The sequence below is a fragment of the Monodelphis domestica genome, chromosome 2, assembly GCF_027887165.1.
Source record: "Monodelphis domestica isolate mMonDom1 chromosome 2, mMonDom1.pri, whole genome shotgun sequence".
Classification (NCBI taxonomy): Eukaryota; Metazoa; Chordata; class Mammalia; order Didelphimorphia; family Didelphidae; genus Monodelphis; species Monodelphis domestica.
In genome coordinates this window covers 135671788-135684613 of record NC_077228.1, presented here as the reverse complement: position 1 = coordinate 135684613, position 12826 = coordinate 135671788, and the positions used below count along the sequence as shown (strand labels likewise).

Sequence of the window (12826 nt, the reverse complement as noted above, 5' to 3'; positions counted from 1 at the left end):
TGACTTTTCCCCTCTCCACTTGAAACTATTCTGTTCAAGGTTACCAACATATTCATTAATAATAAATGAGATGAACTTTTTTCCATTTCTAGCCTTCATGGCTTTTCTATAGTACCTGATATGGTTGACCAGTCCCTGTCGCTACATACTTTCTGCTGTCTAGATTTTTTATGATTCTACTCTATCTTGATTTTCTTTCTGTTTGACTAGACCTTCTCAGTCACTTCTTTCCAGGATCACCACCCATTTCTCCTCCTACATGGCTGCATACTCTATGGCTTTTGACCAAGTTACTATTCTTTCATCTTATCATCTCTCTTGGATTCAACTATCATTCCTATAAAAATTACTCCCAGACTTCCGGGTAAACATGGCTGCAATTTAGACATGAATCGCTTCCTCTCCCTGGCACCGAATGAAATAGACTACCTCAAAAGAGCATAAAAATCACCTTTGGAAGAACGGAGGGACTCTCCAGTACCCCACAGAAATAAAGGTACATGGGGTTTGAACATTGCCACACTATAAGAAGGAGGAAAAGCTTGCACAAAAATGTGAACTGAGTCGCCCTTCCCCCCACCCCACATCCCCCACCAAACCAGAGTAAGGTATCAGAGCGCTCACTGAAACAGCGAGTGAGTGAGGAACATCTATGTTTGGGGTGGCACACCAGGGTCCTTGGGATCTAAAGACTGCTAGGAAATGACCACTCAGGGTGGTTTCACGGGAGAATCCTGCGCTGAGCACAGGGGCAACTGCACTGAGCACAGGGGCGGCTGCACAGAGCACAGGGGCAGCCACGCTGAGCACAGGGGCGGCCTCACTGAACACAGGAGAGGTTGCGCTGAGCACAGGGGCGGCCTCACTGAACACAGAGGTGGCCACGCAGAACACAGGGGTGGTTGCGCAGAGCACAGGGGCCTGCTCCCTAAGAAACCTTGGAGGCTGGGAAGAACTAGTCTGAAGCAACCTAAATTAACAGAAAACGCACCCATATCACCCAGACCCCAGACCAAAAAGGAAAGGGGAATAAAACCACCACTAAAGGAATGGCTTACACAGCCCAAAATAAAGCCTCCAAGAAGAAAGGGGAAAAGTGACTATTGAAAACTTTTATGGAGGGAGTAACCAAGGAAAATAAGAGAAAGAGGATGAAATCCAAACAAAATCAAAGCATGCCTCCCAAAATGGAAACTATCCACAAGCTCTGGAAGAACTCAAATTGGAGCTTATCCAAAACATGGAAACCTTCTGGAAAGAAAAATGGGAGAAAGAGATCAGCAGTCTGATAGACAAGACTTCACCATTGGAGAAAGAGCTGGAAGCATCTAATAGAAGGGTAGACAAAGCTGAAAAGCAAAACCATTCCCTAACAACCAGAATTAAGCAACTGGAAGACAGTGAGCTTGCAAAACAGCAAGAATTAATAAAGCAAAGCCAAGATTTCCAAGCATTTGCTAAGAAAAGACCAGAACTTAGTGGAAAATTTGATATCCAATCACACAAAGCAAGAGAAACATGAAAAGGTAAATATGAAAGAAAGGGAAAAGGAGATAAATCTTATCTTTTTCTTTAAGTCAAACTATCTTCTATAAGGACTGCATTTACATCAAATTATATATATTAATATGTGGAGAAAATGTATTGTGTAACTCTCAAAAATTGTATGCATCATAAGAGTAGTTAGAAGAACCATGCATAGGGAAAGATTGGGGCATTAAGAAGATTTGGTGAAAGGGGGGCCAAAGTAAGAAAAAGGGAGGGGGGGAATCATCAATAATACTAAGATTTACTTCAAGAAATAGGGGGGGACTAAATAGAATAATCTTTCCCATACAAAGATACACACGGGAAGGGAAGGGGAAGAACTCTCATATGAGAAGGAGAGGAAGAGAGCGTGAAGTAGTATTATTTAAACCTTACTCTCAGTAAAATCAACTCTGAGAGGGAAGAACATCTAGATCCATTGGGATCCTGAATACTATCTTATCCAATAGGGAAAGAAAGAAAGGAAAATTAAGGAGGGGGAGGGGAGAATGAGTATAAAAAGGGAGGGAAGGAAAGGGGGGAGGGGAAGGGAGCATAAAAAGGGAGGGGCTAGAAAGGGAAGCATACCAAGGGAGGGGACTAGGGGGACTGACCTAAAGTAAATCACTGGTTCAAAAGGATATAGCTAAAGAAGATAGGTCAGAACTAAGGGAAGCTATCAAAGTGCCAGGGAATCCACAAGTGACAATCATAACTTTGAACATGAATGGGATGAACTCACACATAAAACGTAGATAAATGGCAGATTGGATTAGAATCCAAAACCCTACCATATGTTGTCTTCAAGAAACACATATGAGGTAGGTTGACACTCACAAGGTTAGAATTAAAGGATAGAGTAAGACCTTTTGGGCCTCAACTGATAGAAAGAAGGCAGGAGTTGCAATAATGATATCTGACAAAGCCAAAGCAAAAATAGACCTGATCAAAAGGGATAGGGGAGATAAATATATTCTGTTAAAGGGGAGTATAGACAATGAGGAAATATCACTAATCAACATGTATGCACCAAATGTTATAGCATACAAATTTTTAATAGAGAAACTAGGAGAAATGAAGGAGAAAATAGACAGTAAAACCATATTAGTGGGAGACTTGAACCAACCACTATCAAATTTAGATAAATCAAACCAAAAAATAAATAAGAAAGTGGTAAAAGAGGTGAATGAAATCTTAGAAAAATTAGAGTTAATAGATATATGGAGAAAAATAAATAGGGACAAAAAGGAATACACCTTCTTTTCAGCACCACATGGCACATTCACAAAAAAAGATCATACACTAGGTCACAGAAACATGGCACTCAAATGCAGAAAAGCAGAAATAATAAATGCAGCCTTTTCAGATCACAAGACAATAAAAATATTGATCGGTAAGGGTACGTGGAGAGCCAAATCAAAAATTAATTGGAAATTAAATAATATGATACTCCAAAATCAGTTAGTTAGAGAAGAAATCATAGAAACAATTAAAAATTTCATTGAGGAAAATGACAACGGCGAGACATCCTTTCAAACCTTATGGGATGCAGCCAAGGCAGTACTTAGAGGAAAATTCATATCCCTGAGTGCATATATTAACAAATTAGGGAGGACAGAGATCAAGGAATTGGAAATGCAAATCAAAAAACTTGAGAACAAACAAATTAAAACCCCCCCAGAAGAAAACCAAGCTAGAGATCCTAAAAATTAAGGGAGAAATTAATAAAATCGAAAGTGATAGAACTATTAAGCTAATAAACAAGACTAGAAGCTGGTACTTTGAAAAAAACAGACAAAATAGACAAAGTACTGGTCGATCTAATTTAAAAAAGGAAAGAAGAAAGGCAATTTAAAGCATCAAGGATGAAAAGGGGGATCTCACCTCCAATGAAGAGTAAATTAAGGCAATCATTAAAAACTACTTTGCCCACCTATATGGCAATAAATATACCAACCTAGGTGATATGGATGAATATTTACAAAAATATAAATTGCCTAGACTAACAGAAGAAGAAATAGATTTCTTAAATAATCCCATATCAGAAAAAGAAATCCAACAGGCCATCACAGAACTTCCTAAGAAAAAATCCCCAGGGCCTGATGGATTCACCAGTGAATTCTATCAAACATTCAAAGAAGAGCTAACCCCAATACTATACAAACTATTTGACATAATAAGCAAAGAGGGAGTTCTCCCAAATTCCTTTTATGACACAAACATGGTACTGATTCCAAAGCCAGGCAGGCCAAAAACAGAGAAAGAAAATTATAGACCAATCTCCCTAATGAATATAGATGCAAACATCTTAAATAGGATGCTAGCAAAAAGACTCCAGCAAGTGATCAGAAGAGTCATTCACCATGATCAAGTAGAATTTATACCAGGGATGCAGGGCTGGTTCAATATTAGGAAAACCATCCACATAATTGACCACATCAACAAGCAAACCAACAAAAATTACATGATTATTTCAATAGAAACAGAAAAAGCCTTTGATAAAATACAACACCCATTCCTATTAAAAACACTAGAAAGCATAGGAATAGAAGGGTCGTTCCTAAAAATAATAAACAGTATATATCTAAACCCATCAACTAATATAATCTGCAATAGGGATAAACTAAATCCATTCCCATTAAGATCAGGAGTGAAACAAGGATGCCCATTATCACCTCTATTATTTGACATTGTACTAGAAACTCTAGCAGTAGCAATTAGAGAAGAAAAAGAAATTGAAGGCATCAAAATAGGCAAGGAGGAGACCAAGTTATCACTCTTTGCGGATGACATGATGGTCTACTTAAAGAATCCTAGAAATTCAACCCAAAGCTAATTGAAATAATCAACAACTTTAGCAAAGTTGCAGGATACAAAAAAAACCCACATAAGTCATCAGCATTTCTATATATTTACAACACAGCTCAGCAGCAAGAACTAGAAAGAGAAATCCCATTCAAAATCACCTTAGACAAAATAAAATACTTAGGAATCTATCTCCCGAGACAAACATAGGAATTATATGAACACAACTACAAAACACTTTCCACACAACTAAAACTAGACCTGAACAATTGGAAAAACATTAACTGCTCATGGGTAGGACAAGCCAATATAATAAAAATGACCATCCTACCCAAACTCATTTATCTATTTAGTGCCATACCCATTGAACTTCCCAAAATTTTTTTTACTGATTTAGAAAAAAACATAATAAAGTTCATTTGGAAGAACAAAGGATCAAGGATATCCAGGGAAATAATGAAAAAAAAATACAAAGGAAGGGGGCCTTGCAGTCCCAGATCTCAGACTATAATATAAAGCAGTGGTCATCAAAACAATTTGGTACTGGCTAAGGGACAGAAAGGAGGATCAGTGGAATAGACTCGGGGTAAGTGACCTCAGCAGGACAGTATACAACAAACCCTGAGAACCCAGCTTTGGGGACAAAAATCCACTATTTTATAAAAACTGCTGGGAAAATTGGAGGACAGTGTGGGAAAGATTAGGTTTATATCAACACCTCACACCCTACACCAAGATAAATTCAAAATGGGTGAATGACTTGAACATAAAGAAGGAAACTATAAGAAAATTAGGCGAACACAGAATAGTATACATGTCAGACCTTTGGGAGGGGAAAGATTTTAAAACCAAACAAGACTTAGAAAAAGTCACAAAATGCAAAATAAATAATTTGGAATACATCAAATTAAAAAGTTTTTGTACAAACAAAACCAATGTAACTAAAATCAAAAGGAAAGCAACAAATTGGGAAGCAATCTTCATAAAAACCTCTGACAAAGGTTTAATTACTCAAATTTACAAAGAGCTAAATCAATTGTACAAAAAAATCAAGCCATTCTCCAATTGATAAATGGGCAAGGGACATGAACAGGCAGTTTTCAGATAAAGAAATCAAAACTATTAATAAGCACATGAAAAAGTGCTCTACATCTCTTATAATCAGAGAGATGCAAATCAAAACAACTCTGAGGTATCACCTCACACCTAGCAGATTGACTAACATGTCAGCTATGGAAAGTAATGAATGCTGGAGGGGATGTGGCAAAGTAGGGACACTCATTCATTGCTGGTGGAGTTGTGAATTGCTTGAACCATTCTGGAGGGCAATTTGGAACTATGCCCAAAGGGCGATAAAAGACTGTCTGCCCTTTGATCCAGCCATAGCACTTCTGGGTTTGTACCCCAAAGAGATAATAAGGAAAAAGACTTGTGCAAGAATATTCATAGCTGCACTCTTTGTGGTGGCCCAAAATTGGAAAATGAAGGGATGCCCTTCCATTGGGGAATGGCTGAACAAATTGTGGTATATGTTGATGATGGAATACTATTGTGCTAAAAGGAATAATAAAGTGGAGGAATTCCATGGAGACTGGAACAACCTCCAGGAAGTGATGCAGAGTGAAAGGAGCAGAACCAGGAAAACATTGTAGACAGAGACTGATACACTGTGGTACAATTGAAGGTAATGGACTTCTCTTAGGGTCAATGCAATGTCCCAAAACAACTTGCAGGGATCTAAAAACACTATTCACAAGCAGAGAATAAACTGTGGGAGTAAAAACACCGAGGAAAACCAACTGCTTGACTACAGGGGTGGAGGGGATATGACTGAGGAGAGACTCTAAATGACTACTCTAATGCAAATACCAAGAAGAACACATGTGATACCCGGTAGAATCATGTGTCAGCTATGGGAGAGGTGGTGGGAGGAGGGGGGAGGAAAAGAAAATGATCTTTGTTTCCAATGAATAATGTTTGGAAATGACCAAATAAAATGTTTAAAAAAATATAAAGCATTACACACACACACAAAATTACTCCCAATTTTTTTTTCATTTAGCCTTTTTCTCTCTCTCCTGATCTCCTGTCCCCCCAAAAAACAAAATCCTGCTGGGCATTTTCACCTGGATGCCCAAAAGCTTTAGCAAACTTAACGTCCAATTCTGAACTTATTATATTTCTCCCTGAACTTATCCATCTGACCACTGTTTAAGGCGCACTACCACTTGTCCAGGATGACAGAGGAGAGAAAGTAGCATAAACACAGGGCTTAAACATATTTTTTCCTTCTGCTTTGTAAGGAATATAAGATCACAAAAATGAGGAAGAAATCGGGGGTGGGGGGGAAGGACTTAGTATTTGAAATGATTTAGGTACACAAAGAAAAATGTGTACAAACATGGCGGACAGAGAGAGAGAGAATAGGTGAAAATAACTCTCATATGAACTGAACAAAGGAGGGCTGAACCCATGTACAAGTTTGGTGTAGAACTACTGCAAGTTCCTCAGGGAAACAAGCAGGAAACAAGAAAGGAGGAAGGAGACTTAAGAGACAAGAGAATCAGGAAAAATATAGTCACAAGCTATCATAATCAGACCTCATCTTCGTACTGGGTTTCATAAAAGGGGAGATTTAAAAAAGTAATAAAATGTAAGAACCAGAAATTGGGGTCTGGGCTAGGTAAAGGGTAATGGGGCAAAGCAGTAAGAACAGACCACTTCAAATACAGGGCAATGGTCTTCATGGGATTTTTTCCCCTCTTTTTTTCTCTCCCTTTTCTTTGAGAATATAGAGGACAGAGGAAAAATATGAGGATAAGGCAAAAGGAAATACACAACAATCGTAACTGTGAACAGGAATGGAATGAATTCACACATGACAGAGAAGGGGTAAAAGAACAGATCAGAAAGCAGACTAACAATATTATTATAAATATATTGATATTTACAATATCAATATAATGTATATGATGCTTTCTATATGTCACACACATATGGCATTTAAGTACTTAAAAGAAAAGCTAATCCAATTAGAGGAGAAAGTTAAATCTTTAATAGTTGGGGACTTCTGCTTTGACTTAGACAAGTCTAAAAAGAACAATAAGAAAGATACTAAAGATAGACTAGAAAAGAGTTTTAGAAAAGTTTGGGATTCCTGAATGGGAACAGAAAGGAATCACTACATATATTAAATATCTGTATATGATTAAATGTGTATATTAATGTGTTTCTTATCTTCATATAGCACCTTTATTGACCAGGTGAAAACCTTAAAAATTGAAAAAGACATTTTAACCACATCCTTTTAATGAGCTCAAACCAAAAAAAAAATGATCATCCATAAACAACACTTGAAGAAAGAACTGAAACTTAAATGCATGTTAAATTACAAGGCTAAAGAATGTACAATCAATAACCAAATCATGGAAAAAATAGATCTAACACTTCAATAAAATCAGGGGCAAAGGAGGCCAATTGTCGTCATTATTATTTCATATAGTTCAACAAATGCTATTTATAATAATACAAGAAAAAGAAATGAAAGAACTAAACATAGCTAAAGAGGAATAAACATTTTTGTTTTTGCTAATGTAAATAATATCACAAACCCCGGAGTTTCAACTAAAATTCTAGGGAAGTAATTAAAATTTTCATCAAATTACCAAGAAGAAAGAAATCTATATATATCATTAGATTTTCTGTATATTACAAAAAATTAAACAGGAGGAGATAGAAAAATAAGTCCTTTTCAAAATAACTGAGAGAATATATAAAATATCGGAGAGTCCAACTAAGACACATTAACGATTACTACAACTCTAAACTTCTATATACAGAAATAAAGATGAACAAATAATTGAAACAGTATTAAATGCCCATGGTTGAGCTTTGCCAAGGTAAAGAAAATAATAATTCTTCCTAATATAAATGAAAGATATAGCACCATACTAATTAAACTACAAAGAGTAGCTTTGTAAAACAAAATAAGAGTCTTAAGGGAATTTTTTTTTAATTGAGAATGTATGGGGCTCAAAAGTACCAGATCTCAAGCTATTCTACAAAGCAACAATCATCAAGACTTTTTTGCTATTGGTTAAAAATAAAAAAGTTATCAGTGGAAAATATTAGGTACATAAGACAAAGTAGCAAATAAACAAAATACAACAGTGTTTGATGAGCCCAAAGACTTCAACCATTGAGGCAGGAATCATTATTCAATAATAACTGCTAGAGAATCAGTCTAAGAGAAATTAGGTTTAGGTCAATATCCCATACCACATAACACAATAAATAGCAAATTAATGCAGAATAGTTATAAAAAGTCACATACTAAAAAAATTTGAGGAGCATGGAAGGCAATGCATTGCATGATTATGAATAAGGGGGAAATGCTTGACCAAACAAGGAAAAGAATTACAGAAAATGGAATGGGCAATTTTTATTGCATGAGATTGAAAATCTTTTTCATACATACATAACAATTTCAGGTAAACTTAGAAGAGAAATATTTCCCTGTGAGGTGAGAGAATCATGCAGTTATATATTTCTCTGAAAATAACTAATATCCAAGATATACAGGGAATTGATTCAAAGGAGAATAAGAGTTATTCTCCAAATGGTAAATGGTCAAAGGATTTGAACAAATATATCTGAAGGGAAGAAACACAAACTATCATTTAACTTAAGCAAAAAAAAAAAAGTGTTCCTAATCACTGAGAGATATGTAAATTGAAACAATTCTGGGATTCTGCCACATAGTCAGTAGACTGGCAACAATGATAATCAAGAAAGTGATTGTTGATGGGAAGGCAAAGAGTGGATAGGTATGCCATGATAATATTGGTGGAGGCATGAACTGATCCCTATATTCTGTAAAAATTTGGAATGATATCCTCACATTTCTAGAGGCAATTAGATGGCATATTGAATAGAGTGCTGGGCCTGAAAGCCAGGAAGAGCTGGGTTCAAATCCAGCCTCAGACATTTACTAACTATAAAATCTTGTGGAAATCGTTTAACTCATATTTGCCTCAGTTTTCTCATTTGTACAACAGGAATAATAATACTATTTATCTTCTAATGCAGTTATTAAGATCAAATGAGATATTTGTAATGAACATGACATGAAACCTGGCAAATAGTAAGTGCTATATAAATGCTAGCTATTTATTATTATTATTTCTAAATTGTGTTTACCAGTTGATTCACTAGTAGGCATATGCCACAAAGATTTATATATATATATATATATATACATATATATACATATATATATATATGGAAAGGATTGAAATGTATAAGAATATTCATAGCAAAAGATTTTGTTGTAACAAAGAACTGGAAACAAATGGATACTTGTTAATTGGAAAATGGATGAACAATTATGGTTTATGAATGTTATGGAATATTATAGCACCATAATAAATGTGGTCAGGGATAGATTCAGAGAAACCTGAGGAATTGTATAAATGGATTCAGAGTAAAATGATCAGAACAAGAAAAATTTATATAGTGATTAGTGTTGTTATAAAGAAAAACAACATTGGGAAATTTATGATCTATGCAATGATCAGTAACTCTAGAAGACTGATGAGAAATCTTATTTCCTAGGTAAAGAGGTGAAAGATTTGATTTTCAGAATGAAACATGTATTTTTTGACAAGGTCAATATGTGGATTTATTTTTGCTTTGCTATACTTATTTGTTACAAGGGAGGACTTTTCTTTGATGGAGAAAGAAACATGGTGAATGGGACAGTAGGAAAAATAAAAAAAAGGCTTAGATCAATCATAAAATAATAAAACAGAAGAAGGAATATTCTTAGAAGGAGACATAGATAAATGGGCAATGTTGAAACTATCATGTTAAATTTAAAAATATTTTTAAAAGCTTTACTTGACAAATTTCCATGATGTCACATACAATGATATTTTCTTTTTTGTACAAGAGACATTTGTGTTCATTGATTTTTGCTAAGTTCATAATAATGTCTTCTTCCACAAAATGATGACTATGGAAATGAGTTTTGTATGATAGCTCATGTATAACCAACATAAAATTGCTAATCATATCAGGGAAAAGAGATGAGAAGTAGGAGTAAGAGAGAGAATGTGGCATTCAAATGTTAGGAAACAAATGCCAAAAATTGGTCTGATAAATTTTATGGAACAAATAAAACATTGAAGTAAAAAAGTGCTATAAAAAGTTTATTATAATTAAAAAAAAAGAAATGTGGGGTGCAATGTCCTACCCTAGCAGAAAGTACTATGGAGTATCACATTTGCATATTTTATTTTTAGTTTTCTGTTCCTTACTTTTTGGTGTGATAGATCATTTGGGTATTTAAGAGTAATCTCATACACACACACACACACACATATATATATGTTTCTGTATAGGAGATTTGAACCTGAAGCATAATATTAAGTAAAGTTCACATTTCTAGTAATACAGCCCAAGGTTTAATCAATAGAGGACATATTCCTAATTTTAGTTCCCTCATCAACATATTTTGAATGCCAGAATTCATGGCATATCTGTTTTATTTGAATTGTAACCTAAAATGCTGCTTTTGGTTTATTCAGTAAATGAAAAAATAGGTGGTTTCAACAAAAATTAATGGACTCTCCCATCCTCAAAACAGAGGCAATTCCTAATGTACAATAAGAATATAGCAGTGTTAAAATCCATATGTGAATGAAATTCTGAAAGGTACCCTTATCTGTGCAGGGCTAGTTTCCAAGACTGTCTGGTAATTTTAACTTGGACGTAAAATCACAAATGACTAGATTATTAAAAGTACGATATTATAATAAGTACAAATTCTTTCTCCTGAGTTGAAGTCACTCTTTTAAGGTTTAAAAATCACTTTAAAAACCTTTCACATCAATTCCATTACCTTTGTTTTTGTTATTATTGATTCATTTTCAGTTGTGTCACATTTTCCATGATCCCATTTGACGTTTTCTTAGCTAAGATACCAGAATGGTTTGCCATTTCCTTCTCCAGCTCACTTTACAGATGAGGAAAATAAGAGTTAAGTGACTTGCCCAGGGTCATGCAGCTAGTGTCTGAGGCCAGATTTGAATTAATATTTGAATTCAGGAATATGTTTGTAGAACTCAAGGTCTGGCATCCTATCCACTGCCCACCTGCCATTATTTTTAAGAGGTAATGGAATCTTGGAATGGGAGTTTAACTGACCATCTGTGATTAGTCTGTGAAGAGGCTGGGAGTTTAGTTGTGATGGCTAAGGGAAAAACAAAGAACTAGGAGAGATTAGTTCCTGAGAGAATAGTTTATCCTTTTTCTTGAGAAGAAATATAAAGAGAATTCTTGAGAATAGTCTTTAATTTATTTCTCTTTCCAGAAAAGAGAAGACAAGAATAATAACAATGATTTAAAAGGTGACTTTAGAAATTACTTTGGGCTAGGAATCATGCTTAATTTTTTACAGAGACAATGATCTTAATTCAGCCTCACAACTCTGAGCTGTAGATACTGTTTTAAGTCCCTATCTTATAGTTGAAGAAACTGAGGAAAATAGAAGTTAAGTGACTTACTTAAGGGTACACAGCTTTAAGGGTCTTTATGGGAAAAGAAACATATCTAGTTTATTTCATAAATGATATTTAGCAGATAGGAATTTGAGCTAATTGATTAATAAGAGATGTTACAATTTTAGTAATGTGAAAATATTAGAACATATCTCTTAATCACATTAGAAATTTTATTAGAAACTAAATAATGAAGATGAGCTTGTAATAGATAGAATGGTGATTAGTTCACCTAGGCTACACAGATGATAACTGATCCTAAACCCTACTACAATGGAAAATCTTTCATTGTTTGAGTCTAGCTTGAAGGTTGATTTCCCAAGAGAACTGTTTATTTTATACTTAACAGCTTCTTTGTTGCTTTAAATTACTTCTGCGTCCTGAAGCATATGATATATAAGGTGTCAAAACTGTAAGTTCTTAAAACCAATGATTCTCATTCTTTTACCTTTTTCTAGCATATAAATCATATGCATCCATCTTGCCACACTCTTCTGGATTATATCTACATTAACGTTGCCAAAAATGCTATTCTTCCACACAAGAGACAGATTCCCCCATTCCACTTGTGCTTCCCATAATATTTTCCTCAAAGTTAGGTCACATTCAATTTCTGAGAGCTCTGAAATCACAGAGTGGGCAACATGCCGCTCCATGGTTACATTTTTCCCTGCAGCAGAACTTTCAAAACGATCCTGATAATTTGAATAAGTATGAGCTTTGTTGGATAAAGTTGAAGCTTCCTCTGAGAGTGTCTCAATAATATCCAAGGCAGTTGCTGGCCGAGTAGCAGGATGCACAAGAACAGGGTTTTTTACCTAGGTAAAAGTAGAAAAAATTCTGTAACCAGTTAATTCAGAGAATAAGGAACATGGTTTATTCAGTTAAAATGTTCTAATACACACACTGGACTCTTTTTTTTAAAAGCAAGACTA

General features: G+C 35.1%; 1 protein-coding gene across 3 annotated transcripts in view; it reads right to left on the bottom strand.

The window, feature by feature from the left end:
• The window catches only part of DNAH14 (dynein axonemal heavy chain 14), a 433094-nt gene that overhangs the window by 301522 nt on the left and 118746 nt on the right, over positions 1-12826 (bottom strand). For all 3 annotated transcript variants that reach the window (XR_008916229.1, XM_056815999.1, XM_056816000.1), the window contains exon 20: positions 12340-12709. Coding sequence is in view for 2 of the 3 variants with exons in the window: in XM_056815999.1 (XP_056671977.1) it covers positions 12340-12709 (370 nt within the window). In the remaining variant the exon portion in view is untranslated. The remainder of the gene's footprint in view (positions 1-12339; positions 12710-12826) is intronic.